The sequence below is a fragment of the Amphibalanus amphitrite genome, unplaced genomic scaffold (genome assembly GCF_019059575.1).
Source record: "Amphibalanus amphitrite isolate SeventyFive unplaced genomic scaffold, NRLGWU_Aamphi_draft 000251F_arrow, whole genome shotgun sequence".
NCBI lineage: Eukaryota > Metazoa > Arthropoda > Thecostraca > Balanomorpha > Balanidae > Amphibalanus > Amphibalanus amphitrite.
The window spans coordinates 65,561-92,723 of NW_024881746.1; the positions used below are offsets into that span (position 1 = coordinate 65,561).

The following is a 27,163-nucleotide window of genomic DNA, read 5'->3' on the forward strand; positions in this document are numbered from 1 at the left end:
AAATAGCTTTATCAAAAGCACCGATAGATTCATTTTTGATTGAGGCGTCACATATTTATTTGACTTTTGCATACTTCACTGCAGGCTCAAATGCAAATGCATTTTTTTTTTTCAAATGCAGGCTGCAATTTTCAAAGCCAGAAAATTGTCGGTTTTCACCCACGAAAGACGCCGCGCCATTGTTTCTCGGTATGTACCGAGGTGTGAGCAGCAGCTCAATTCCTGGGTTATCGAGGGAGGGGGGGGGGGGGGCGTTAGTTACCTTGGTCGGCTCCCTGACAGTGCTAGCGTCAAGCGACCAGTGGAAGAAGGAATGGCGCCACCCACTGTGCCTTTTACATGGTCCGCGGGCCAACTGACAAAACGTGCTAAATGGCCAAAGTTCCGGTACGGTGCTCCGTGCCGATTTTTGCTTGTCACCGACTCATTATTCTCGTTGAGAACAAATTTCGCACAGTGTCGCACTGGCGACCCGTGTGACCTTGTGCGAGTGTAAAATACAAAACACGATTTGTCAACGTTGTCGGCGGGCCGCCGAAGCACCTCGGTTGTCGTCCCGGCCCGCGGCCGCCCGCTGACCGGCGCGCTGTGACCCAACCGCCGGGAAACCTTTCCACCTGTTCTCACCGACGCCGCACGCGTCTCCCGCTCGCACAATGCGCCAAATGGGATTTCACGGACGGCTGAGCACGAATGCGGCGCACTGGGGGCGAGCGCGGCGCACGCCCCGCCCGGTGTGCGTCACAATGGTCACCGTCGGCTCGCGCTGGCGGCGGTCGCGGCGCAGCGGCGGCGGTGGGTCTCTGTCGGGTCAAGGGCGGGGAGGGCGCCGGCGGCGCGGTCACGCCTGGCTGGAGGGCGCCGGGGCGCCGCGGGGCACCAGGTGGTCGGCAGGTGCCGGCGCCCTCCCCCGCCGCCGGCTCCCCTCCCCGCGGCACGCACCCTCCTCCGCTGCTCCGACGGGGAGGGGCCGCTGCCGGCTGCAGGCCGCGACACCGCCACTCCGCGGCGGCGGCGGCGGCGGCGACCCTTTGTTCGCGGCCTATGCAAATCGAGCGGTCCTTTTGCGCCACCGCTCACCATTACCCATTTACGCCTATCATCGGTTTTGTTTTTCAACCGTTCATGCCTGCTCGTCAGTCGTCACTATGTTGTGTTTTGCCGAGTTGCAGAGTTGTCCCGGGTACTGAGGAAGGGAAGGGAAGGGGTGGGGGGACTGCACATCGACCGGCGGCCCGTGTTGTCCCTGTAACCCTGGTGACCCCCCGCTGACGTCATCAGTCTGGAACGCCGCGCCGCCGACTCACTGGACACGCTAGAGTCTCCTCGCTACGGGACAAGGCCCATTGGAACCCGGACATCCAAGTCCTTGACGAATGTAGAGAGTTCCCATTTTATTTTGTTGTTGTTGCTGATTAGCCTTTACGAGGCAACTGTGCACTTACATCTCAAGTGTTCCATGAACGCTTCGGCTCCCCATTAGTTACAGTACGACGCCGGTGACCGGTAGGGGCGCTGCAGTCGCCCAGCGGCCCGAGGTCGGCGGTAACCGGTACCATGACTCAGCGGCGCCCCGCCCCGGGGTAATAACGTACTGCGCAGTTGCAGCGGTCCAGACCGGGACAAAGGCCGACGGAGGAGCCGGAGCCGCACGAGCTGCACTGCGTCCACCGGCCGGGTCAGTCGACAGAGCGGGTGGTCCAACAGTGTGTGGACGGTACTGAGCTCTGTCCACCGGAGCCGACCACGGCGGAGGCGGCGAATATCAGGTGAGCCGGGCCGACCCGTGTGTGTGTGTGGGGGGGGGGGTCTGTGTGTCCCTGTGTCTGTTGGTGAGTGTGTTTTGTGCGTCTGTGTCTATAGTCAGACAATATGTGTTTTTGTAACGGTTTGTATGTGATTCTGTGATTCTTTGTGTGTCTTCTCTGTGTGCTAGGTACCCGTCTGAGTGTTTGGATGTCTGTGCTTATATCAATTTCAACATGCATTAACCCGCGCCCCGCAAGGGGGGCCGAAACGGCCCCCTGTCCTTTTCCGTCGATATCTCCTAAACGCCTGGAGATATCGCCATTAAACTTTCAGGACCCCTCCGGGCATCAATGTTATACATTGTGACCATTTTTTCCAGAGGCTATGATAGGTTGGCCACAAATGACGTCAGAATGACGTCATGTTCTGCCATTTTCGACCGAAAAAAGACCTTCGTGAGAAGAGCTGTCAGGCCTACAGCTTTGAAGATGCAGAAAAATGATCAAAATATAAAAGGTGTAGAATGGACAGAACTACAAAACTGCTATCTCGGATTTTTAAATTTTTGAGTTTTGACCCCCAAAAATTGAAAATGCAATTTTTTGGATATTTTAGCAAAAAAAATCCAAAAGACTTTTTGATTTTCGATAAAACGGAATATATGTGATAGTACCTACCGTCTTCTATCTACATAGGGTAGGGTGGGGTAATTTGAACATATTTTTACGTCTTCTCCGTCGTACCAAATTCCAGCTCCACCCTGGATGAAGAAAAACTGTTTCAGTAGCGCAAATGTCACTTCCTTTCACCATGCAAACCTCATTTTTGGACGAGCCGAGCATACCTTGGGTAGCATAGCCTCACTTCTCCACCAAATCACGGTGTGTTCAGATTGCCCCACCGTGGGGTAATTTGAACATACTGCCTTTACGTGCCATAAAAACGATAATCTCGCCAACACCGATGTTGTTTGATGCATAAATAAATTGGCAGAACAATTCTAAACATACTTTCATTTGAAAAATCAACAAAACAACAAGCATAACACTTGCAGAGTATCAATATCTGCATGCTGCACACCGGTCAGTTGACAGAAGTCGCCTCTCTCCAGTTAACAGAACGTCTGTCATTTCCGTTCAATAAAAACTCCCAACCTTGCTTCATCTGTTATAGTGGTGCCAATCGGAACCTGGACATTAGGAGTTCTGATTTTGTCCAATGTCCAATTTGAATTGGTTGGACAAAGGTTGGACTGGACAACATTGGACGATGGCTTACTACACTTCAGCATCTTTATGAAGTAATCGTGCAAGCATTGATCGGCGAATGGAAAGCTTAGTTAAGCTCTCAATATAATGAACACTTTTCAGCTGATAAAACTACAATATAAACAATTTAAATGACAGCTTTGGATGCTGATCAATACGTAATTTTCGGACATATTTGGACACATGGCTGACTTAAATTTTTTGGACGGAAATTCAACGTAAATGCCGGACATAAGACGGAAATTAGACACAAATTTTCTGAGACTGGCATCACATAGCTGCTGCTGCTTTGTGTCGAAGATATTGGCAAAAAAACTAGGAACGTTGTTTTTTTCGGAGTTATATCTGTCTTTATTGAAATCCTCACACTATGTTCAAATTACCCCACGCTAAAAGTTATTTTGCCATATTTTAACACAGGTTTCAAAAGCCAATTTTTTGGGTTGAAAACACTTTATAGTTCATTGTACAACAAAAGCCGTTGCGTATAAAGTGCTAGCAATGTAATATTTTGCGCTGCAATAAAGTTGCAATGACGTGTTGTTAGGCGTTTTTACTTGTCGCGGAATGTTGCGGTTATGTAACGCTCTCCGTCCGGCGATTGCGGCTTCGCTCGGCGCTGTGGCAGGGTGCACTTGTATTTGAGCGCGGTTCGCGCGACCGCTCCGCGCGGCCACCGATGCGGGTGCCCGCGTACGTGAAACGACTGTGCTGTCACGTGATAGGCCGAGCCGAGGTCAGGGGCTCCCGCCGGACGGTGCGTCAGTTAGTTTTCAGTACTGACTCGGACACCACCTCCCGCCGATCTCTGACCGCCGCCCATCCGATAGCCAAGCCGATTGGTTTATGGTACCATGAAGGCTGGTATACTCTGCTTTTAAAAACCTGGGATTTCGCTCCGGGTTTTTAAGCACTCATTTATTGTATCGTTAATTTTATTATCGTATGTTTTTGTTTGCCCGCACGTTTGCATAGCCCGCATATGGTCTAAAGGCAATACAGACCTATTTTTGTATACATTCTTTCAGTTAAGGGGTATATCGAGAACAGCACACTGCACAGCCACACAGGTATCTTGTACCTTCTTGGCTGACGTTAACATACAGTCCACGTTCTCTCACACGCAGCGAGCCGCCGGCAACATTATCCGGCCCGGAGGACCAAATGTTGCCGGCGGCTCGCTGCGTGTGAGAGAACGTGAACTGTATCTTTAACGTCAGCAAAGAAGGTACAAAATACCCGTGTGTCGGTTCTCCTTGTTATACCCCTTAACGGAAAGAATGTATGCAAAATAGGTCTGTATTGCCTTTAGACCATATGCGGGCTATGCAAACGTGCGGGCAAACAAAAACATACGATAATAAAATTAACGATACAATAAATGAGTGCTTAAAAACCCGGAGCGAAATCCCAGGTTTTTAAAAGCAGAGTATACCAGCCTTCATGGTACCATAAACCAATCGGCTTGGCTATCGGATGGGCGGCGGTCAGAGATCGGCGGGAGGTGGTGTCCGAGTCAGTACTGAAAACTAACTGACGCACCGTCCGGCGGGAGCCCCTGACCTCGGCTCGGCCTATCACGTGACAGCACAGTCGTTTCACGTACGCGGGCACCCGCATCGGTGGCCGCGCGGAGCGGTCGCGCGAACCGCGCTCAAATACAAGTGCACCCTGCCACAGCGCCGAGCGAAGCCGCAATCGCCGGACGGAGAGCGTTACATAACCGCAACATTCCGCGACATTACTTGCGAAATTGATTTTTTACATTGTGAGTCAACATCTTAATTCCCTGAAAGTTTAAACCCCGTTCATATTATAGCCCTTTTAGTTACGATAATTTCCCTAATTGGTCTTATTGTCGCGTCACTTATGGATTTTCCATAATTTTGTGTTATTCATACTATGTTCAAATTGCCCCACATGTTCAAATAACCCCACCCTACCCTACCAAATTTCAGATCGATATCTCCTTTTTTGGCGAAGTTATAGCGAAAAAACTATTCAAAAATGATGACGTCAAATTCTCAAACTCAATTTTTTGGCAATTCTGGACCACGTAGGGCAAAACAAAGACCATCATTGAACTCCCCGTGACGAGCTGCATTGAATGGATACCCATTTTATGCAAAAATATCAACTTTGAAATTTGACCTAATTTGACCTGACCTTGACCCGACCTTTTCCTGGCCTTCACCGGAACATAGACTAAACTGACCCCAAAGGCTGCCTGACCCACATAATCGCATTTGTCATGTAAAATGGACCATAAAACATGTATCGCACGACACTTTCATATTGTGACCCCCAGTGACCTGACCTCTGTGACCTGACCTGGTATCAGTGACCTCAGATAGCGAAGTATGTGTTTGACGAACAACGTAACATCGATGGTTCTCACTAACTTGCCGATTTACTCGATTTCACAACACATTTCTTGAAATGCCTGTGAACGGTGAAAATCTAACCTTTGACCTGACCTGTGACGTCATCGGTTTGACCTAAGTCAATGAAATTTGGTGACAAGGTAGTTCCCCGATGGAGCTATCGAACGCCGTTTGATTTTGAAAATCGGCCGGTAAATTTCCGAGATCTTAGGGGGGCCGAAACGGAACCCCCCACTACAGGTGGTAGGGTCCGCCGGTAGCCCTACGGGGCGCGGATTAACCCTCGCCCGCACATGCCATTTTCCCATCCTAGAACGCATATGGGGGGGGGGTGGTGGTACGACCCCCCCTCGCGTTTGGCCCCTGATCGAGCTAGAGCTTCGCGGAAAAAACGAACGTGCTGCCCGTCACGAGACGAAGCCGATGATACCCAATTTTTAGGTCCTAGGTCATCGGGTGACCTACCAGGTCAGGTCAATGACCCGAAAACCGGGAAAATCGGGACCTGTTAGAAAGTCGTAAAGTGTGGCTGCTATGTGGTTTTCCGGGGTGCTGATCACGAATATCGTGTTAGTTTTGATCAGAGATAATGTCTTTAAGCATTTAGACCAGGTCGGGTCAGGTCAGGTCAACCGGTTGAGGTTGTGACGGGTATTCGTAATAGGTGTCAACCGCCTCGGACAGCTTCGTAACATGTTACGAAGGCACCAAAACTACTTCGTAAATGTTCAAATGGTTGCTAAATTCGAATTCAGCTCCAAAAACTAGCCTAAACACATGTAAAACTCGAAAAAGTGAACCGAGGTCACCCGAGATCAACAAAGGTCAATGACCTGACCTGACCTTCAGGTGACCTTGACACCCACCCTAATGCATGGGAGCAACGTCAAATCACATGTTTGAACGTGTGAAACCACGAAAAGCTTGCAAACGCGCGGCTAATGCGAGCCGACATGCGCCGAACCGCGATTTCGGCCAAACATGGTCACAGAAAAGAGGTCACAGGTCAAAGGTCATTAGGGTCAGGGTCATGAAATTTTCAGGGTAGGTGTAAAATTGATCAATGCGAGGGTACTAAAAGTTTCGTCGCGATCGGCCGCTTTTTACGTGAGATATTCGCGAAAAATATTAGGGGGGGTTGCATCAACCCCCCCCTGTGCCGGCGAGGGTTAAGCTAGATCCAATTTCTTTGCATGAGAGGACTCAGAATTGACTATGCTATCAAACTGCTATCTCGGATTTTCGACATTTTGAAACTTTCGAAAATTGTATATAATAAATTTCAAAATTTATATTTTTACATTTTTTCAATTTTTTTTTTACTTTTCGAAAAAACCGGAATATATGTGATAGAACGCATTATTGTGACCAACTCTAGCAAGTTTTAGCTAAATACCTTCAAAAATGGCCAAGTTATACGCATTATTGCAAAAAATTAACAATTATTAATTTTTCAAATCAATTTTTCAGCACGAATTTGACATCGTACGCCAATATAAATGGCACCATCGTGTTCCTGAGCTCAAACTGCATCCAATATCCACCTTTTTGTTGAAAAATTTTAATTTAAAAATTTGACCTTTTTTGACCTGAAAGTGACCTGGCCTAAGCTAAATTTGGCTCAAAATGACCTCGAATGACACAGACGACATCAAATTCGAAATGTTTGGCCTAAATGGACCATAAAACATGTGTCACGTGACCGACGGATGATATAATATTTTCGTGACCTGTGATGACCTGACCTTGACATGAAAATCAAATTACAAGTTTGGTACCCTCAGAGTATCTAGAGCATCTGTTCACGAGTGTGTGAACCAAAATGAGAGCCTGATCTGACTTGTAAGTCGGCGGCCAGAGCCCAAAACGTGAAGAAGCCAAAATGCTAATAATTTTTACTTTGACCTGACCTGTGACGTCATCGGTGACCTCGAGGTCAATGAAATTAGGTTTCGCTCGACAGTTTTTCCGGGGCTATCAGACGCTGTTTGAATTTTGACGATCGGCCCAGTAGTTTCGGAGTTAGGAGGGGGGCTATTCATAGCCCCCCCCCCCCCCCCAGTAGGGCGTGTGATACGCAGACCCCAGTGGGGCGCGGGTTAACATAAGCCCTATGGGCGTTGCATGGAAAGAATGGGACAAAAAGTCGGCAATGCCCCCCCCCCCCCACCTTAATTGAAGGTGTTCCGCGCTACTGGGGAGGGGGCAAATGTCCCGCAGTGGCTGCCAGTTGCCCCTGGGGCATTCCACGTCAAATCGAACAAAAATCGGCTGTTTTGCACCCTACCATCAGCGATTTCATTATAAATTTGTGAGCGAGTTCCTGTGTCGCCCCGAACATTACATTGATGTTTTTTGCACATTCTGACCACAGGTCTTCTAAATATAGGGCATCGAATTTTTACAAAATGTTGCATCGCCCGTGTTTACACTGTTCTTAGTCTAATATCGTAAAGAACATCCAGCGGCGTATCCACAATCTTGAGATTACCTTTACCTTAGGGTACCCAGTGGAAACTTTTTAGCCCACGCCCTGGTGGGGGGGGGGGGGGTATTCCCCCCCCCCGTTCCAGTCGTTTCGCATTATCTCTCAAACTAATGCGCCGATCGCCGCGAAAATTTCAGTACCTCTTGTAAATCGACTTTACACCTAGTGATCTTTTTCCACAGCCTATGATAGGTTGGCCCGCGCATGACTGGGGGGGGGGGCTCTACAGAGCCCCCCTCATGTTTTTCAGCAATATCTTCTAAACCGTTTGACGGAACAACACGAAACTTGCGGTACCCTCAGAAGCATCACTTTGACACCTTGTGTTAAACTTTCAACTTTCTAGCTACCATAGTTTAGCCGAAAATCACGTCAGTGTGACGTCGTGTCGGCCGATTTTCATGCTAAATACTGAAATACAGCAAACGCTCTCAAGAGCTCAGTTTTAAAGCTAGATCCATTTTCTTTGAATGAGTGGACTACAAATACACGTAGCTATTGAAATGCTATCTCGAATTTTCGGAATTAAAAAAAAAATGAAAAATATTTATTTACAATTACAAAAATATATTTTTCGATTTTTTTTCAAAAGTTTTTGACTTTACTCAAACACCGGAATATATGTGATAGAACCCACAATGATGAACTACATTTGCAAGTTTTAGCCCAATATCTTCAAAAATAGCCAAGTTCATGGTGTGTCAAAAGTGGAAATAGCCGCCCGGCTTTAGTTCGCCAGCCTTGTCAATAGATGGCAGTACCACAATATGGGCAGCGGATCGTGCAATTGACGTCAAATTTTCGTTATCTGCTAAGAATTGAATGGCGGATCTTTTCATGCAAGAATCAAGTAAATCGGTCCACAACTTTTCTAGCAACAGAGATATGAAGTCAAACACCCTGCCAGAGCGGCGGCGCGGCGGCCGGCGGCAGCCGTTACGCGCCGCCTGGGAGACTGGCGGCGCTGAACGGTTCAGAATTGGCACTGCACTAAAACCTGTTAACTGCTTGGAATAGTTATCATAGCAAAATTTTCATTCAAGTGAGGAATAACCAAGGGCAGGAAGTATGTATGCTTGTATGCGTACTATGTAAGCCAAGAAACTGCATTAGCAGATACTCGCTAATATTAGATCCAGCCAAGTCCAAACGCATTCCAGGTGATGTGTTTCTGATGGGTCAACAATATTTATCGTTCGAGGGCGGACACAGTTTTAATAATACAAAAAATATTTTTGCACAGCTCTATTCCTTGAATAATTCTCTTCAACGCCTCATTCCTAGTTAAGCGAATTAGCCCACCCTGGTTGAATAAATAAGCCGATTTCGCCACAAGGTCGGGGAAAACCGACCGAAAAAGGCCGCGCTCAACGTTAATTTGGGCATGCAGACTCTTAAAAACTCGCATTGGGTGGGTAGGGTTTCCCAGGTATTGGCTCCAAAACACCGTATTCTGCTCCCGAATACGTTCAAGTGACCCGCCTCGTTCCTAGTTAAGCTCTAATTAGATCAAGTGACTCATAGGGAGCGAAAAACCGACAAAAAGCATGAATTTCCCTATGGCGGCAGGCTGCCGGGTTGCCAGACGGCGCACCGGCTATTTACACTTTTGACACACCATGTTATTCGCATTATTGTCAAAATTTTACAATTTTATGTTGTTTTTTCAAATCAATTTTTCAGTACGTTTTTGACGTCGTACAGCAATACAAATGGCACCATCGTGTTCCTGAGCTCAAACTGCATCTGATAGGCACCTTTTTGTTGAAAAAAAATTCATTTTAAAAATTGGACCTTTTCTGACCTGAAAGTGACCTGACCTCCGGTAAATTCAGCTGACAATGACCTCAAATGACACAGACGACACTATTTTCGAAATCTACGAGTAAAATGGACAATAAAACATGCGTTACGTGACCGATACATGATATACAATTTTCGTGACCTAGGATGACCTGGCCTTGACCTTAAAAATTCGAAGTAAAAGTTTGGTACCCTTAGGGTATCTAAGGCATCCGTCAAGGAGTGCGTAAACCAAAAATGAGCCTGATTGGACTGGCGGTCCGGCGGTCAGAGCCTAAATTGTGAACTAACAAAAATGTCGATAATTTTTACTTTGACCTGACCTGTGACGTCATCGGTGACCTCGAGGTCAATGAAAATTGGTTTCGCTCGACAGTTTTTCCAGGGCTATCAGACGCCGTTTGAATTTTGATGATCGGCCCAGTTATTTCGGAGATAGGAGGGGGGCTCTGGAGAGCCCCCCCCCCCGCCCCAGTCACTCGCGTTTTGGAAAATACCCCAGTCATGCGCGGGTTAAAAAAAATCGGTCAGAACATTTTTGAGATATCGAGGTTTTAGTGACATCATTATTTCTGAGTTTTCGACCAAAACGGCATATGTTGAAAAAATCATATAAAATCACAGAATAGACATACAGACAAGCCTTAACCTTCCAGGCGGTGGGGGGATGCATTTTTTGCCCCCCCTTAGTTTTTTCAATACACCTCGAGAACCGCTGCGCCGATCGTCACCAAACTTTCAGTACCCTCCCGGGAGCTAGCGCACATGGTGACCAAAAATTTTTCCAAAGGCTATGATAGGTTGGCCGCTAAGAACGTCAGAGTGACGTCATTTTTGCCATTTTCGACCCAAAAAAGGTTTCGCTGGAAGAGCTGTCAGGCCTACAGCTTTAGAGATACAGAAAATGTTTATAAAAGGTGTGGAATCAAAAGGGCTACAGACCTGCCATTTCGGTTTTTCGATTTTTTTTATTTTGACCCACAAAAATCAAAAGATAGATTTTTTGAGTATAATAGCCAAAAAATCCAAAAAGTTTTTTGAATTTCGCAAAAACCGGAATATATATGATAGTACCTACCGCCTCCTATCTACATACCAAACTTGAGATCGATACCTCTTTTTTTGGCCAAGTTATAGCGAAAAAATTGTTAAAAATTGATGACGTCAAATTTTCAAACTCAATTTTTAGCAATTCTAGACCTCGTAGCGCAAAACAAAGACCACCATTAGACTCCCCGTGACGAGCTGCATCGAATCGATACCCATTTGATGTAAAAATATCAACTTTGAAATTTGACCTTTTTTGACCTGACCTTGACCTGACCTCCACCAGAAAGTGACCTGAACCGTACCTGATGGTCTTATAACCAACACCATTGAGTTGGAAATGAAAAACTGGCCATAAAACATGCATCGCATAAACTTAGTAAAGTTGGGCTCATGTGGTGACCCTTGGTGACCTTTGGTGACCTGAACTGTGACCTGACCTGGTATGACCAGTGACCTCTAATAGCAACATATGTACTAGACAACTGACGCCTTATCGCTGATTTTCGACAAAATGCGTTTTACTCGGTGTTATAGCGCTTTCCCTAGAAGCCCCGTGAACGGTGAAACATTTCATCTTTGACCTGACCTGTGACGTCATCGGTGACCCCGAGGTCAATGAAATTTGGTTACCCTAGACAAATTTGACAGGGCTATCGAACGCCGTATGAATTTTATGGATCCGTCCAGTAGTTTCGGAGATACGGGGGGCAAAAAATGCCCACCCCCACCGCGCGGAAGGTGGCTGGTAGGCCCACCCCGGCCACACAATAACCAAAAACAAAATCAAAGCTTCATGCACACATATGACATAAGTAAGAGCGGATGAAAAAGGCACAACCACGGCACAACTCTGCGCGGCAAACAACGGACAATGTCCCACGCAAGATCCCGCGTTTCTTCAGCGGCCTTGAACGGAATGAAAACATCACATTTCTTTTTTGGAGCTATTTGATGACGTCAAAAAATACAATACCCGTTTTAATGGTCAAAATCGAAACAATTACTCACAAAAATGTTTCCCTTAAAGCATTACAAATAAATACTTTTAAATATTTAAATAACATTGTTTTTTCAAACAAATCAATATTATTTGCTTACTTAAACGTCATATACAATGCTGAGATCACTACGGGGCTGTCTTAGAGTGTAGCTGCACTGGCAACGTTTAGGCTAGACTCCAGGGGTCATTATACCAGAACAACATGATTCTACCAGCCAGTAGTTCATTTTTCTACTAGATTGGTGCTACGCCCAGCATTTAGGTGCCAGATTCAGAAAAAAGAGTAAGGCGTACCGATGAATAGGTGCCAGAAACAGCTAATTAAGGTCATTTTCCATGATTGGTGCTGGTATCCACCAAATAGGTGCTGAGGACCAATTTTGGGGCGAGTTAGCTTTTAGGTGCCAGAAATAGCTTTTCTGGGACGCAATTAAATGGCGTCCTATCCAAAATGGGGTCCCTGGCTCACTATTACCGGTTTCGGCACGCACTCACAACATCGAGAAATGCCTTAAATCGGAAATATTGAATTTCAAAATTGCAGCATTTTGATTCAGAGGGGCTAATGCTTTTGGATACCCCTCTGAATGTGTGACGTCAGCGGAGATCTAATGATTTTTTAATATTTTACTAAAACGTTTGGTAGCATGCGGTGGTATAGGCTGCTTTGCGCGCAACAAATGCCGCACTTTCAAATAAAGTCGCTAGGAACAGCAGCGGATATCCCAAAAAGTAAACAAAAATAAAAGTCTAATCTCTTGAAAACCGGTGAATATTTTTCGATAAAATTTGGTAGATATTCGTTTTCGCCCTTTCTGAACCTAGCGACATCACTTTCATGCCAATTCATTAACTTTTTTGAAGGTGGGAGGGTCTCTTTAACCCTATTAGTGGCAGGGGGGGTTGTTTTTATCCACCCCTCAGGTTTTTCGGGAATATCTCCGAAACCGCTGAAGCTACGATGCTGAAATTTTCTGACTTTTCCTAAAACTAAATTGGGCACATTCCCTGAAAATTTCAAGTTCATAACTTTACCAGGGGCGGCTCCAGAGCACTGGGAATTGGGGGGTCCTATTCGTGAAGCGAGTCATTTGGGCGAAGATCACGATGCTGCACCAGTTTTACGAACAGTGAATAAAAGGTATCATGTGATAACATATACAGTTATTGTGCATCCTGTTTTGACACGTTTTTGCTATAATAGGCGGATCCAGGCGTCCAAAAAGGGGGGTTATGTTTTACCTCCCAACATAGGTGCCCTGACACCGCCTATGCATTACCAATACAATTTTAGTCGTTCTCTCATAAGAAAATTATAACATAACAAGACCATTACCACCCTTTTTAGAAACAGTACCAACAAAAACCTTATTAACTATACTTTTTGTGTACCCCCAATCTCAATGATCTGTATCCGCCTATGATTTTTGAAAATGCATATTTTTAGGATCCATGTGAATTCCTGGTTCATTCTCTATCGATCGGCAAAAGTTGCGTTAAGATTGGTTCAGAAACCTGGCCGTGATAAACAGTCTAAAATGTATCTGCGATTTGCCCGTTTTTACCCCCCTCTACCCCCCCCTATTGACATTTTTTAATTTTTATTTTTTAGAAATGTAGATCACGTTGAGCGAAATCGAATTCCGTTTGAATTTTGAAAATCGGCCCGTTAGATCTCGAGATATCAAGGGGGGGTCGTAAACAGCCCCCCCCCCTGCCACTAATAGGGGGTAGCCAGGAGCCTGCCACTAATAGGGTTAACCCGCTTCGAGTCAGTGCTTGGGTCCCTTTGCGGGCCGGAGGTGGTAAAACAGCCCTGTCTAACTCGGCTCCTGGGCCACGCCCTGATTGAACTATGTTTCATTATCGTTTGGGGGAAGGGGAAAACGGGCCACTTTAGGCCTCTGGGAAGGGGGCATGGCCCTAAATGCCCCCTCCCTGGATCCGCCAGTGTAAGAAGAGACCATTGGAGCTGCAGTTAGGTACCTCAGACATCAGGGTACGCCCTCAGATGTATGTATAGGACTCGCATGGAGACCTCTTATGCTATAGTGTACTGAAAGGACCCAAAGGAGCCTGTCTATATGGGCTCCCGGAGATAGACGTGGGCCCTCAGGAGCCCGCCAGAGCCCCAATGAGGGATAAGTGAGGGATACCAAGTGCATATTGCATATTGCATAAGCCATAACGCCTTTACAAATCAATATATTATGCATCAGTGGCAGATCCAAGGGGGGCCACATGGGTCATGACCCCCTTGGTGCCCGGGGGCACCACAGGCCTGTCAGGGGCACCACCGGCCTAGTAGGGGCACCACCAGCCCGCCAGGGGCACCACAGGCCTAGCAAGGGCACCACGGGCCTGTGAGGGGCCCCACAGGCTTGTCAGGGGCACCCCAGGTCTGTCAGGGACACCAGAGACCTGCCAGGGGCGCCGCCGGCCTCGCAGGGGCACCATGGGCCTGTCAGGGACACCAGAGGCCTAGCAGGGGTACCACAGGCCTTACAGGGGCACCACCGGCCTTGCAGGGGCACCTTGGGCCTGTCAGGGGCACCACAGTCCTGTCAGGGCCCAGGGGCACCAGCGGCCTAGCAGGGGCACCGCAGGCCTGCCAGGGGCACCACCGGTCTAGCAGGGGCACCATGGGCCTGTCAGGGGCCCCACCGGCCTCGCAGGGGGCACCACCGGCCTCGCAGGCATCACGGCATCACGCAGGGGCACCTTGGGCTTGTCGGGGGCATCACGGGCCTGTTGGGGGCACTTTAGGCTTGTCAGGGGCACCACAGTCCTGTCAGGTCCCAGGGGCATCAGCAGCCTAGCAGGGGCACCCTAGGCCCGCCAGAGGTACAGCCCACCGCTAAAGTAATGTAGGGTTTTACCAAACTCAACGGTTGGCTTTGACTGGCGATTGTTTAATGCGAAGTGATTGAAAAGAAGATGTCAATAGCTAAAGTTGCAGCTGCAAGGGTGACGATACATATAAGCTACATTCAAAGTTTCATTGTAGTCTGGCTAATCGTTCCTAAGCTTCAGAAGCAGAACATACCCATGACTGAAACCCCACATTACTTCTGCTGTGGACTGTACCACAGGCCTGCCAGGGTCCAGGGGCACCACAGGCCTAGCAAGGGCACCACGGGCCTGTCAGGGGCACCTCAGGCTCCCGTGCCCCCCCCCCCCCTCCCCCCCAGATCCGCCAGTGATGCCACACCACGCGAAACACCGCCAACTACCAGCTGCCGCGCCATAAACACGTGCCAACAACAGTCTTTTTTTAAGGTCGACTCCGCTCGCGCAACTTTTGACTGACCCTCACTGCTACTATATTGCTTCCATATTATGCTGTGGAAAGCTTTACTTCACCAAGTGGCTAAAAACCTCCATCAAGGTATATTTTCTTAGCAATTTTTCTGGCGTTTTTTGGGGGGGGCCAAACAGGCCACTTTAGGCCTTTGGGGGGGGGCCATGGCCCCCGTGGCCCCCCTGGATCCGCCAGTGGCTGCTCGTCTATCCTTTCTTGATGTCCACTAAAAATTTCAAGTTTTTGTGATTTTTGGTTTCGGAGATATGACCTTGTTTTTCAGGTCATGTCATGACCCAAATGGCCAATTCTCAACATCTTGCGTTTGCTATGGGCCTTGTGAGCTTTTGACACCCTGATTTCGGCCTTTTTTGCCAGTCTTACCTCCCACCTATCATGGAGCATGTTGTTCGACGATGTACAGGGGTCAAGGTCAGGGTCAAGGTCAACCTGGGTCATCTAAGATAATTGCGTTTTAGGCAAGCTGAATTTACTTTTTGTGAAGTTTTTTGACTGCATTTTTGGTAAAAGCTTCTCAGATCATGATTTCATGTAATATGGACCCAAAAACAATCGGTGCACACATCAGTATACACACAGACACACACAGACATACAAACACATATAATTCACCTTGACCTAACTTGACCTGAAATGACCTCAGCAGCAAAATTATGGTCGGATAGTGTGACAAAGAGGTTCTAGCTGGCTTGGCACCAGAAAACAGCATCGTCATCGGTATTTGATAAGCAGCGCACTTGATATCCAACGGTGACCCAAAACAGCAACATTTTTTAGTTTGACCTGACCTGGAAGGTCAATGACTGACCTGAGAAGGTAAAACTGGGTATCATTGGATTCGTCTCTTCCCAAAGAATATTTTTGGTCTTACTGCTAAGCTCTATCTCCAACAGGAACGAAATGGCGCGGGGGGGGGTGGCAACCACCCCACCCCCCCCCCCCCCATGTGCGTTCTAGGATGGGAAAATGGCATGTGCGGGCGAGGGTTAACCCTCGCCCGTAAACGGCGATCTGCCTCCTTCGCCCATGCAGGGGGGGGGGGTTGGTGCGACCCCCCCCCCTTAGCGTTTGAAAACGGAGCGTCGTAGAGCTTAGCGGAAAAGACCAACGGATTGCTCTCGCCGAGATCTCGCGATTTGTGGTATATTTTTGGTCCTAGGTCAACATTTGACCTACTTTTGACCGGTCAAAGGTCAAATTTTCGGAAAAAATAGACTTTTTCAACTTTCCGCGGCAATTGCGGCAAAAAGGTCGGCGATATCGACCTGAAACCTTCACTATCGTGTTCCTTGATCAATTCTCTATCGTTTGGTATGTATTTCGTTTCCCTAGCTCTAAAAATGGCGCGTTGGGAGCGCCGGAAGTCGGCAAGGTCACAGTCGGCGGCAGAAATTCGAAAAATCAAAATTTAAATTTTTGAAATCTGATTGTATTTTTGGATTTGGGAGGTCCATTTGCTCCCTATAGAAGCTAATATTGCTGCATATTCCCATTGAGGTGACAAGAATTAGCAAAATAGTGGTTCGGGCGCTTTTCAAAAATAGTGCCGGACGCTGTCCCTCTTGTGACGTCATAGCTCCGTGACCTGACCTGACCCGGTCGGGTTTCTTATACCATATAATAGCCAATACTTTCCCCAACATGCATGGGAAGTTTCATCACGATCCATCAACCGATGTCCGTACCACCGGCAGGAAACCTCGGGCGTTGGCACTCAGTTTATGAAAATTCGGCCGGAGGCTGTTCCCTTTGTGACGTCATAACTCCGTGACCTGACATGACCCGGTCAAATTTTTTTTTTATCAAAAGATGCGCAAGGTTTGCCCCATAAGGTACCCAAAATTTGGCGGCGCTGCGCGCCGCCGTTTTTGCACTATTTTCGAAAAGCCTCAGGGGGGGGTTGCACCAACCTCCCCCCTACATGGGCGAGGGTTAAGGTCCCAAAGCGGACTCTAAATGACCATGCTAGCCTCCGACGGCTCGGCTTCGGCTTCTGAGGGCCCTACGCTGGCCTCGAAACCTTTGGTAGGAGTTTGTAGACATGTTTACGGATGCTCTGATTAGGCAGGATTTTGGTATACCTTTACCTACGGTATATGGTATGTATGTTAGGTGTGGTGTAAAGGTCCGCTTATACGGTGTATATTAGGTGGTATAATATGACATTGTGGAGTCTGGTTTGTCCCCATCTCCCCAGTCGAAATTCCTTAGCCGAGGGCCCGAGGTCCTGCTGTGTGTGTCAGTCCTGCTGTGTGACTGTCTGTATCCTATACATCCTATCCATCCTAAACACCCTATACATCTGGTGTTTCTAAGTGCATTAGGAGGTAATCGCCAGGGGTCGTACCATACCAGCCCCTCTACCCTCACCTTCCGCGTTATGAAAAAAGCCTGGCCAAGGGTAAACATACGTAGTGCTAACGTTCCTTTATTATCTCGTTTTTTTTTTTGCGAAAAACTAGTAGCGATAGTAAATTTCTATATTGGTTACCTAAGACCTGTCCGCCTGCCTGCGAAGCTTGCCTGCCTGGTATGCAACAATGCGGGTTGCATGACAAAACATGTCGTAATACGATACGACATGTCGTTTTGTGAAGTGATTAGACACAAAGCTGCAAGATATGACGTAATGCGTACCACGTAACGCTACGTACTAAGTCACCTTTATATGATTAGTAGAAACGTAAAAAAGCTGTATTTCTGTGTTCCAGATGGAGATGACAGATGTGCGTGAAGACCTGGTCGCCCTTCGCCGGGAGGTGTCCGCCCTTCGTGAAGTGGTGGCTGCCCTTCGTGAAGAGATGTCCGCCCTTCGGGAAGTGGTGGTCCCCCTTCGTGAAAAGGCGACCATTCTGAGTGAGGTAGTGGCGAAGGACCATTCGGACACGCAGAAGCTCAAGGGGGAGAACGCCGCACTTCACGATGCGATGGTCCGCCTGGAGCAGGCAGTTATCGAAGAGCGGACCACTCGCCAGACCGTGGTGGAGGATCTGCGGCAGGAGGTCCGCCGGCGAGCGGCGCCATCCGGCCGTCCCCAGGGGTGAGACTGGGAGGCAGCAGGGGTGGCTGCGGGCAAGGCCCTAAATACAAGGTTGCACGGACTTATTTCTACTTAACCTACCAGAATATAGTTTCACGGTTGAATATTTAAATAATTATTCAATCAAAACTTCTTCATTATTATCTCGTAATCATTTATAAGCAATTTTATAAATATACTTTTAATTTGCTTGCCATTTACGGGCAAAATAACTTTCTAGTATTGGGTGTAGCAGTAGCAACCATATCTGGCAAAACCCCAATACCTACATACAGCAGAAAAGCAGCCACCAGGTGTCGCCACAGTCGCCCCACAGATGTCGCGCGCGTCGCTTATCGCCACACTACCGATTTCCATAAGGACGCATATGTGCGGATATGTAAGGGAAAGTCGCCCTTAAGGATTTCGCTTACATCCTTTGCTTATAAGGTCGATGTTTGGAAATTGGGAGGGGCTCGGCTATTTTTGACCACGGATATGGCTTTATCACATGATGAGGAACATGCTGATAAGCGTTTAATGTGTCATAACAGCACCCAAGTATTTTTAATCATTTTTCAAAAATGGCCGTTCTGCCGTATCTTTCAGTGCAAGGTGCCGTCGGTCATCCCCGACGTTACGTCACGCCGGGGATTGCCAGATTTTCCTACCAGACTTCGACGCCCCCTGGCTGCGGGGGCTGAGAGATTTCGGAGGGCTGTCATGGTGAGAAGAAAACTTTCTTTGTAGAAGGTGTAAAAAAATAAAACATAACTAGGTCATTGAAGGTCGAGTAACTTGTAATTGTAATTTCCGCCCAATCAAAGAAACATGCCTTGAATTCGTACCATCTTTCGCAAGTTAGCCGTTTAGTCTCCATCATATTGTTCCAGTTTTCGACAGCCGTCCTGCATAAAGTTGGCCAGTTCGGGACATCATATCCCGCACGTATTTACATGTCTTCATCAACAATCGTGTCACAAAATATAATCGGTCGTATCAAATCGTTCAGATTCGTATGAAATCAACTCTGAACGATTTTATGCAACCGAATAGATTTGACAACATACTATTGCTGACGACGATATGTAAATGCATATCGGATCATCAAAGGAGCCAACTACAGTTGTGACCTTCTTTTGCATTTTGATTTATGTACTTTTTCTTGTCTTCTCAGTAAAATTACAAAAGCGTTTCATGACGTCACGGTACAGACGGAGCCCCAGTCATCGGCAGTCAGTGACGTCATAGTACAGACGGAGCCCCAGTCATCGGCAGTCAGTGACGTCATAGTACAGACGGAGCCCCAGTCCTCGGCAACTAGTGACGTCACGGTACAGACGGAGCCCCAGCCATCGGTCGCCAGTCTATTCAACACGCTTGAGGAGTCGCTCGGCCTTGTAACCATGACGACGTTCGACGCTCCGTCAGCCCTTGGCGAGGATCAGCTGACGGCGCTTCTGCAGAGTCTTCCTCGCTTGGAGGAGCTGACCGTCAGGGTCCCGTCCTTCGGAACGGGGCGGTGGCTGCGGCTGCTGCCGACGTCACTGAGGACGCTATACGTTGCCGGTGAGAAATAGTTGAGGAAACGCGTACTATTACTTCTGAATGGTGGTACTTACATAGCTCACATAAAGTAACAGTTTCAGTGATAAACGTTCAGCGGACATATGTGTGCCATGCTACCTACCTGCTACACAAACATTAGCCACTGTATTGTACATACCTACTTTATACTCTTGCAAACGAATATGACCTGTATGTACTGAACCTGTATGACCTTTATGTACTGAACTGTATTAACCCGCGACCTGGTGGGGGGGCTATTTTTTGCCCCCCCCCCTCCAGACTTTTCGATATATCTCCAGAACCGCTGCGCCGATCGTCACCAAACTTTCAGTACCCTCCTGGACATCAATTTTACACCTTGTGACCAAACATTTTTCCAAAAGCTATGATAGGTTGGCCGGAAATGACGTCAGAGTGACGTCATGTTCTGCCGTTTTCGACCCAAAAAAGGGTTTCGCGGGAAGAGCTGTCAGGCCTATAGCTTTGCAAATACAGAAAAATGTTTAGGACATAAAAGCTGTAGAATTGACAGGGCTACAAAACTGCTATCTCGGATTTTTTATTTTTTTTATTTTGACCCCCAAAAATCAAAAAATAGATTTTTTGGATATAATAGTCAAAAAATCCAAAAAGTTTTTTGAATTTCGCAAAAACCGGAATATATGTGATAGTCCTTACCGCCTTCCATCCACATACCAAATTTTAGATTGATACCTCTTTTTTGGCAAAGTTATAGCGAAAAAACTGTTCAAAATTAATGACGTCAAATTTTCAAACTCAATTTTTAGCAATTCTAGACCTTGTAGTGCAAAACAAAGACCACCATTAGACTCCCCGTGACGAGCTGCATCGAATGGATACCCATTTTATGCAAAAATATCAACTTTGAAATTTGACCTTTTTTGACCTGACCTTGACCTGACCTCCACCAGAAAGTGACCTAAACCGTACCTGATGGTCTTATAACCAACACCGTTGGGTTGGAAATGAAAAACTGGCCATAAAACATGCATCGCACAACCTTAGTAAAGTTGGGTTCATGTGGTGACCCTTGGTGACCTTTGGTGACCTGACCTGTGACCTGACCTGGTATGACCAGTGACCTCTAATAGCAACATATGTACTAGACAACTGACGTCTTATCGCTGATTTTCGACAAAATGCGTTTTACTCGGTGTTATAGCGCTTTCCCTAGAAGCCCCGTGAACGGTGAAACATTTTATCTTTGACCTGACCTGTGACGTCATCGGTGACCCCGAGGTCAATGAAATTTGGTTTCCTTCGACAAATTTGACAGGGCTATCGAACACCGTTTGAATTTTGCGGATCCGTCCAGTAGTTTCGGAGATACGAGGGGGGGGGGAAATAGCCCCCCCCCACCAGGTCGCGTTATAAACAGACCCCACCAGGGCGCGGGTTAATTAACTGACGCATGTATAAGCATAGCGCATGCATTGTGCACAGTGTTCAATTACTGTCCAACAGTGCCGATCGACCCTGGCGTTGTCAGTGTCGTCTGTGTCAGGGTTTGACACCACAGTGTCAGCCGCCTCCCGACCCGGCAGCAGCTCCGTCCGACTGCTGTCAGCTGACACAGCTCTGTCCGACAGGGCCGGAGGTGACGAAGCCGAGGTGGCCTGGACGGTACGGGAGTGGTCTGTCGGTATCTCTCCAGGGGGTGGCTGCCGACACCATAAGTCACCTGGCCACGGAGCTGGGGTCACGGATTACGCTACTAGTCACGGATGGTGAGCAACGATTGAAGTTACTCATATATGAATGGCTAGGAAGGGATAAACAACAGTAGCTGTTCCGGCGCTCAGCGTTCTCTGGCTGTGACGTCACGGCCACCCCGGCGGGCCGCGGCCCGGCTGACCTCCAGTGACCTTGAGACGCGCTGCCGGCCGCGTCAGCTGATTGTCGGCGGTGCGCGGCGACCCCAAACGCTGCCGGACTGGTCAGGTGCAGGTGGCGCTGCCGGGCGCTCCTGAACGGGGCAGGGGGCGACACGGGGACACGAAGAACGGAGAAACAGGCCGGCGGCACCGTTCCTTGCTTGTGATTTTTGCTCTAAGGTACTGTCTATTTTTTTTTTCTAGCAAATGTTTATAAATAACGTGGGGAAGCAGTTTATCCCCGACACTCTGAAGCCTAAATCAAACCAGGAATAACTGGATACAACACATATTACATGTACTGTAGGTAATGCTGCCTCCCTCATCCTAAGGTAAGACGGAAGCCATAAGCCATGGTATTTGGTAAGCCGTAGTATGACAATTCGTGTGGTGAATGGTGCTGGTCAATAATTTGGGCCTGTCATGGACGTAATATTTACGCTATAAAATTTATAACGATAGAAAGTTGAAATAATTAGCTACACATAATAGCTGAACAAAATACTTAACCCTATTAGTGGCAGGGGGGGTGTTTTTATCCACCCCTCAGGTTTTTCGGGAATATCTCCGAAACCGCTAAAGCTACGATGCTGAAATTTTCTGACTTTTCCTAAAACTTAATTGGGCACATTCCCTGAAAATTTCAAGTTCATAACTTTACCAGAAGCGGCTCCAGAGCACTGGGAATTGGGGGGTCCTATTCGTGAAGCGAGTCATTTGGGCGAAGATCACGATGCTGCACCAGTTTTACGAACAGTGAATGAAAGGTAATATGTGATAACATATACAGTTATTGTGCATCCTCTTTTGACACGTTTTTGCTATAATAGGCGGATCCAGGCGTCCAAAAAGGGGGGTTATGTTTTACCTCCCAACATAGGTGCCGTGACACCGCCTATGCATGACCAATACAATTGAAGTCGTTCTCTCATAAGAAAATTGTAACATAACAAGACCATTACCACCCTTTTTAGAAACAGTACCAACAAAAACCTTATTTACTATACTTTTTGTGTACCCCCAATCTCAATGATCTGTATCCGCCTATGATTTTTGAAAATGCATATTTTTAGGATCCATGTGAATTCCTGGTTCATTCTCTATCGATCGGCAAAAGTTGCGTTAAGATTGGTTCAGAAACCTGGCCGTGATAAACAGTCTAAAATGTATCTGCAATTTGCACGTTTTTACCCCCCTCTACCCCCCTATTAACATTTTTATTTTTTATTTTTTAGAAATGTAGATCACGTTGAGCGAAATCGAATGCCGTTTGAATTTCGAAAATCGGCCCGTTAGATCTCGAGATATCAAGGGGGGTCGTAAACAGCCCCCCCCCCCTGCCACTAATAGGGGTAGCCAGGAGCCTGCCACTAATAGGGTTAAGTGAAAAGGATTCAAAAGCTGTCAGATTGATCAATTGACATCATGAAAATATGTCTTAGTTCGGAATATAATCTACTAATTTAATTGCGATTTTTATTTTATATGTCAAAGACCCATTATCATTTTATTTGTTGAATATTCTGTTATGGAAAGTCGCCGTAATTTATGAAATTCACATCGTTTTGATAAAGTACATACTCACTCAGACACGGAATTATCACAGCATTGTAGCCACAAACAGTTTTCACTTTGTGTTTTCTACACCTGTAGGTAAGTGTACTATGTTTGAGCTAGACTAATGCCTGACATTGGTTCAATCACCTTTCCAGCACAAATAACTACTATTCCAAGTCAACTTCGTGGTGCCATCATCAGGGTGGAGCCAAACACTGTCATCCTTCCGGCCGGAGTCGGTGACAGCGAGCTGACGGAGCTGCGGAGCTCACGGGAGACTGTGGAGCGGCTGTCAGTCACCGCCGCCGACCTCCCGCGACTGAGGGGGCAGCTGCCGGAGTGCCTCCAGCGCCTCAATGTCAGAGGTGAGATACCACGGATCATGCATGTAATGCCGGTATAATGGACAATGCATATAGATAAACAAATGGACAGGGAGACGGCAAATGGACGAACCGATCAAATTCAGCCAACATCTTACAGCCTTGTTTGTGTTATATGGTATTGTTAGAGTGCAATATATGCAAATGCATGCATTTGCATATAGTGTGAGCATCAAGTGCATGCATGAAATATTATTGTACCAATTATTGTAATTTGAAATGGTTAGATTGCAACCACTGCGAACCATATATTATGTAGTCTACCAACCTGATCCGTTACTATACCTTGACTGGCTGCCTAGTGCCTAAGCCAATGTGCTTTGCAAAAATCGTAGGTAATACTTATGTTGCTCATATTTGAATATTTACGTATGTATGCTGTTGGTAAAAATATCGTTGTGCAGCCGCTCGGCTATGCTAGTGCTGGCTGTGTCAGTGTCTGACACTCTGGTGTCAGTGGTGCAGCGGGGAGCTGGCGGCAGCTCTGTCCGACTGCAGTCAGCTGACACAGCTCTGTCCGACAGGGCCGGAGGTGACGGAGCCGAGGTGGCCGGAATGGAACCCGTGGTGGGATGATCTGTCAGTGTCGCTCCAGGGGGTGGCTGCCGACACCATCAGTCACCTGACTGACCTGGGACGGACGGTCACACGACTGGAGACAGGGGTGAAAAAAAGCTCCGACTCGCCGACGCACGCAGGTGACAGCTTATGACATTTGATGAGACAGCTGGCGGCTTGTCAAATTTATAGTTGACAACGAAAAGCTATAAACAGACATCAGTCATTACGTCCGCAATCCCTCACAATTCACATTCATTCCAAAGCATAATACATATCCTAATGTGAAGTCACGTTAAAATCATACCACGCAAGAATATAGCAGACGCGTCCACCAGCTTCCGACATCCCTGCTGGCCAATGAAAAAGGCCGGCCGTGTCGTGAGTATACCGGTGGGTTCGATGGGTCAGCTACAATTATGGCGCGATTCTTATAAATAGTGGCTAGTGATTTGTTGCACCACATTTTATCACAACGTAAATGACGTCATTAAATTTGTGAATTATTTTTTCCATCTGTAAGAGTCCATGTAAAAGCAGTTATTTGTTACATATTTAGATTGTTTAATCCCAAAGTAATGTTTTCATGTGGCCCTTTTGAGCTATTTGCTAAAATACCTACTCATAAGTTTTATTTGTCAACGACTCGCGTTTTTCTAGCAAGCAGACCAAGTCAACTAAAGAATGCACGCTGTTTCTAGCAAGTAGGCAGTAGCCAGTAGGTCACATTTTGAAGTTTATCATCCTGAAGAAATCAACTAATTCAAATGGTGATTGGTGAATGACCCGTGCTCACGTGAATGATCGCAGCAGATCGCAGACTCTTTGTCCTGTTTGTGTGGCGAGATTGTGGCCGTTGTCGTTTTTGGTAATTTTTGTTCCACGTGGTTGTGCTCCACTGAAGATGGGAAAAGCCAGACATCGGACACCAACACAAACACCACGAATGATGCGAGTGGTGCCTCTGCATCTGTCTTTTCTCAATCTCAGTCTGCTGCAAACATGCCATGTCAGGTAAGTCAAAGCATTTGGTTGGCTTATGGCTACCATTTTGCACGAAATCAAGCCAATCTTCTAGGGCGTACAGGGTAAATATTTCTCTGCACCCCACCAGCCACATCGCATCTCTCCGGGCCGCGCCGCTCGGGCCCATGTAGCGTAGTTGGTAGCGTCTCGGATTACGGATCCGTGGGTCGTGAGTTCGCATCTCGGAGGCGACGCATGTTAATTGTTTATGCGATGAAGTTCGAATCAGGTTTGCATTATAAAGAGGAAAAGTGTTTAACGGTGAACATATGTTATTTGTAATACCAGCTTGCTCCTGAGGTCGATAACAAGTAAAAGTGCTATCTTGTTCAGTAATATCAAACAATCAGGTTACGTTTTTTCAGCTAATTGTAAATTAAATTAGCGGGGTATTTGTTAAAGGGACCGTCCCACCTTAACATTAGATTTGAGTTGAGATAGCCAAAATGGGGTCCCTGGCTCACAATTACCGGTTTCGGCACTCACAACATCGAGAAATGCCTTAAATCGGAAATATTGAATTTCAAAATTGCAGCATTTTGATTCAGAGGGGCTGATGCTTAGGAATACCCCTCTGAATGTGTGACGTCAGCGCAAATATCTAACGATTTTTAAATGTTTGACTAAAACGTTTTGTAGCACGCGGTGGTATATGCTATTTGCGCGCAACATCTGACGCAAACGCCGCACTTCTAAAATAAAGTCGCTAGAAACAGCGGAGATCCCAAAAAAGTAAACAAAAGTAAAAGTCTAATATCTTGAAAACCAGTGAATATTATTCGGTGAAATTTGGTAGATATTCGTTTTCGCTCTTTCTGAACCGAGCGACATCACTTTCATGCCAATTCATAAACTTTTTTGAAGGTGGGAGGGTCCCTTTAACGGTGATTCTATTCCCGAAAAAAAAACACTACAAATGCCCGATATAGGTACTTACGATGTTATACCAATGCGTAGCGCTAGTCACAATTCCTCTGCGCAATACTCGGCCTCACAACCGACACAACGAGGTTCGATCACTAAGACTTTTCAAATTCGACTGACCAGTAGAATCTTCGGGGTGCCATCGCCGGCCCCATAAACAGGCCTCGGACGTTATGGGACGATAGGACTGAGACTCCGCCGAATCGTCATAAACCGTGGGCAAGGCAAGGCCGTATCAGCCCCCTCCAAAGTCATATGGCAGCATGGGCGTGACTTTTCCTACTAGCCCATAGGGTTGCGTGTTAACCCTCGCATGTGTGCGGCGTTTTCCAGCTTCTAATGTGTAGGGGGGGGGGGTCGGTTGGACCCCCCCCTTGCCGTTTGGCCCCTGATCGAGCTAGAGCTTCGCGGAAAAAACGAGCGTGTTGCCCGTGACGAGAGGAAGCCGATGATACCCAATTTTAAGGTCCTAGGTCATTGGTTGACCTTCCAGGTCAGGTCAATGACCCAAGGTCGGGAAAATCGGGACCTGTTAGAAAGTCGTTAAGTGTGGCTGCTAAGGGGTTTTTCGGGGTGCTGATCACGAATATCGTGTTAGTTTTGATCACAGATGATGTCTTTAAGCATTTAGACCAGGTCGGGTCAGGTCAGGTCAGGTCAACCAGTAGGCGTCGTGACGGGTATTAGTATTACGTGTCAACCGCCTCTGACAGCTTCGTAACATGTTACGAAGTCATCAAAACTACTTCGTAAATGTTCAAATGGTTGCTAAATTCGAATTCAGCTCCAAAAACTAGCCTAGAAACATGTAAAACTCGAAAAAGTGAACCGAGGTCACCAAAGGTCACTGACCTGACCTGACCTTCAGGTGACCTTGACACCCACCCTAATGCATGGGAGCAACATCAAATCACATGTTTGAACGTTTGAAACCACGAAAAGCTTGCAAACGCGCTGCTAATGCGAGCCGACATACGCGGAATCGCGATTCCGGCCAAACATTGTCTCGGAAAAGAGGTCACAGGTCAAAGGTCATTGGGGTCAGGGTCATGAAATTTTCAGGGTAGGTGTAAAATTGATCAATGCGAGGGTACTGAAAGTTTCGTTGCGATCGGCCGCTTTTTACGCGAGTTATTCGCGAAAAACCATGGGGGGGGGTCCATCCGAC

The 27,163-nt window shown here is 47.1% G+C and overlaps 1 protein-coding gene across 1 annotated transcript; it reads left to right on the forward strand.

The window, feature by feature from the left end:
* The first annotated feature begins 1,401 nt into the window (after positions 1-1,401).
* LOC122386431 lies at positions 1,402-25,202 on the forward strand. The gene is made up of 7 exons (XM_043375610.1): positions 1,402-1,769; positions 17,776-18,104; positions 19,261-19,652; positions 21,263-21,400; positions 23,260-23,469; positions 24,012-24,066; positions 25,160-25,202. The coding sequence occupies exons 2-7, from the start codon at positions 17,776-17,778 to the stop codon at positions 25,200-25,202; spliced, it is 1,167 nt and encodes a 388-aa protein (XP_043231545.1). The 5' UTR covers positions 1,402-1,769.
* The last annotated feature ends 1,961 nt before the right edge of the window (positions 25,203-27,163 follow it).

Bases quoted from the DNA above. Each gene is read 5' to 3' on its own strand.
- LOC122386431 (XM_043375610.1), top strand. From the start codon at position 17,776: ATGGAGATGACAGATGTGCGTGAAGACCTGGTCGCCCTTCGCCGGGAG. The intron at 19,653-21,262 runs GTGAGAAATAGT...TCTGTCCGACAG, and splicing joins GAGGACGCTATACGTTGCCG to GGCCGGAGGTGACGAAGCCG. The intron at 21,401-23,259 runs GTGAGCAACGAT...TCACCTTTCCAG, and splicing joins TACGCTACTAGTCACGGATG to CACAAATAACTACTATTCCA.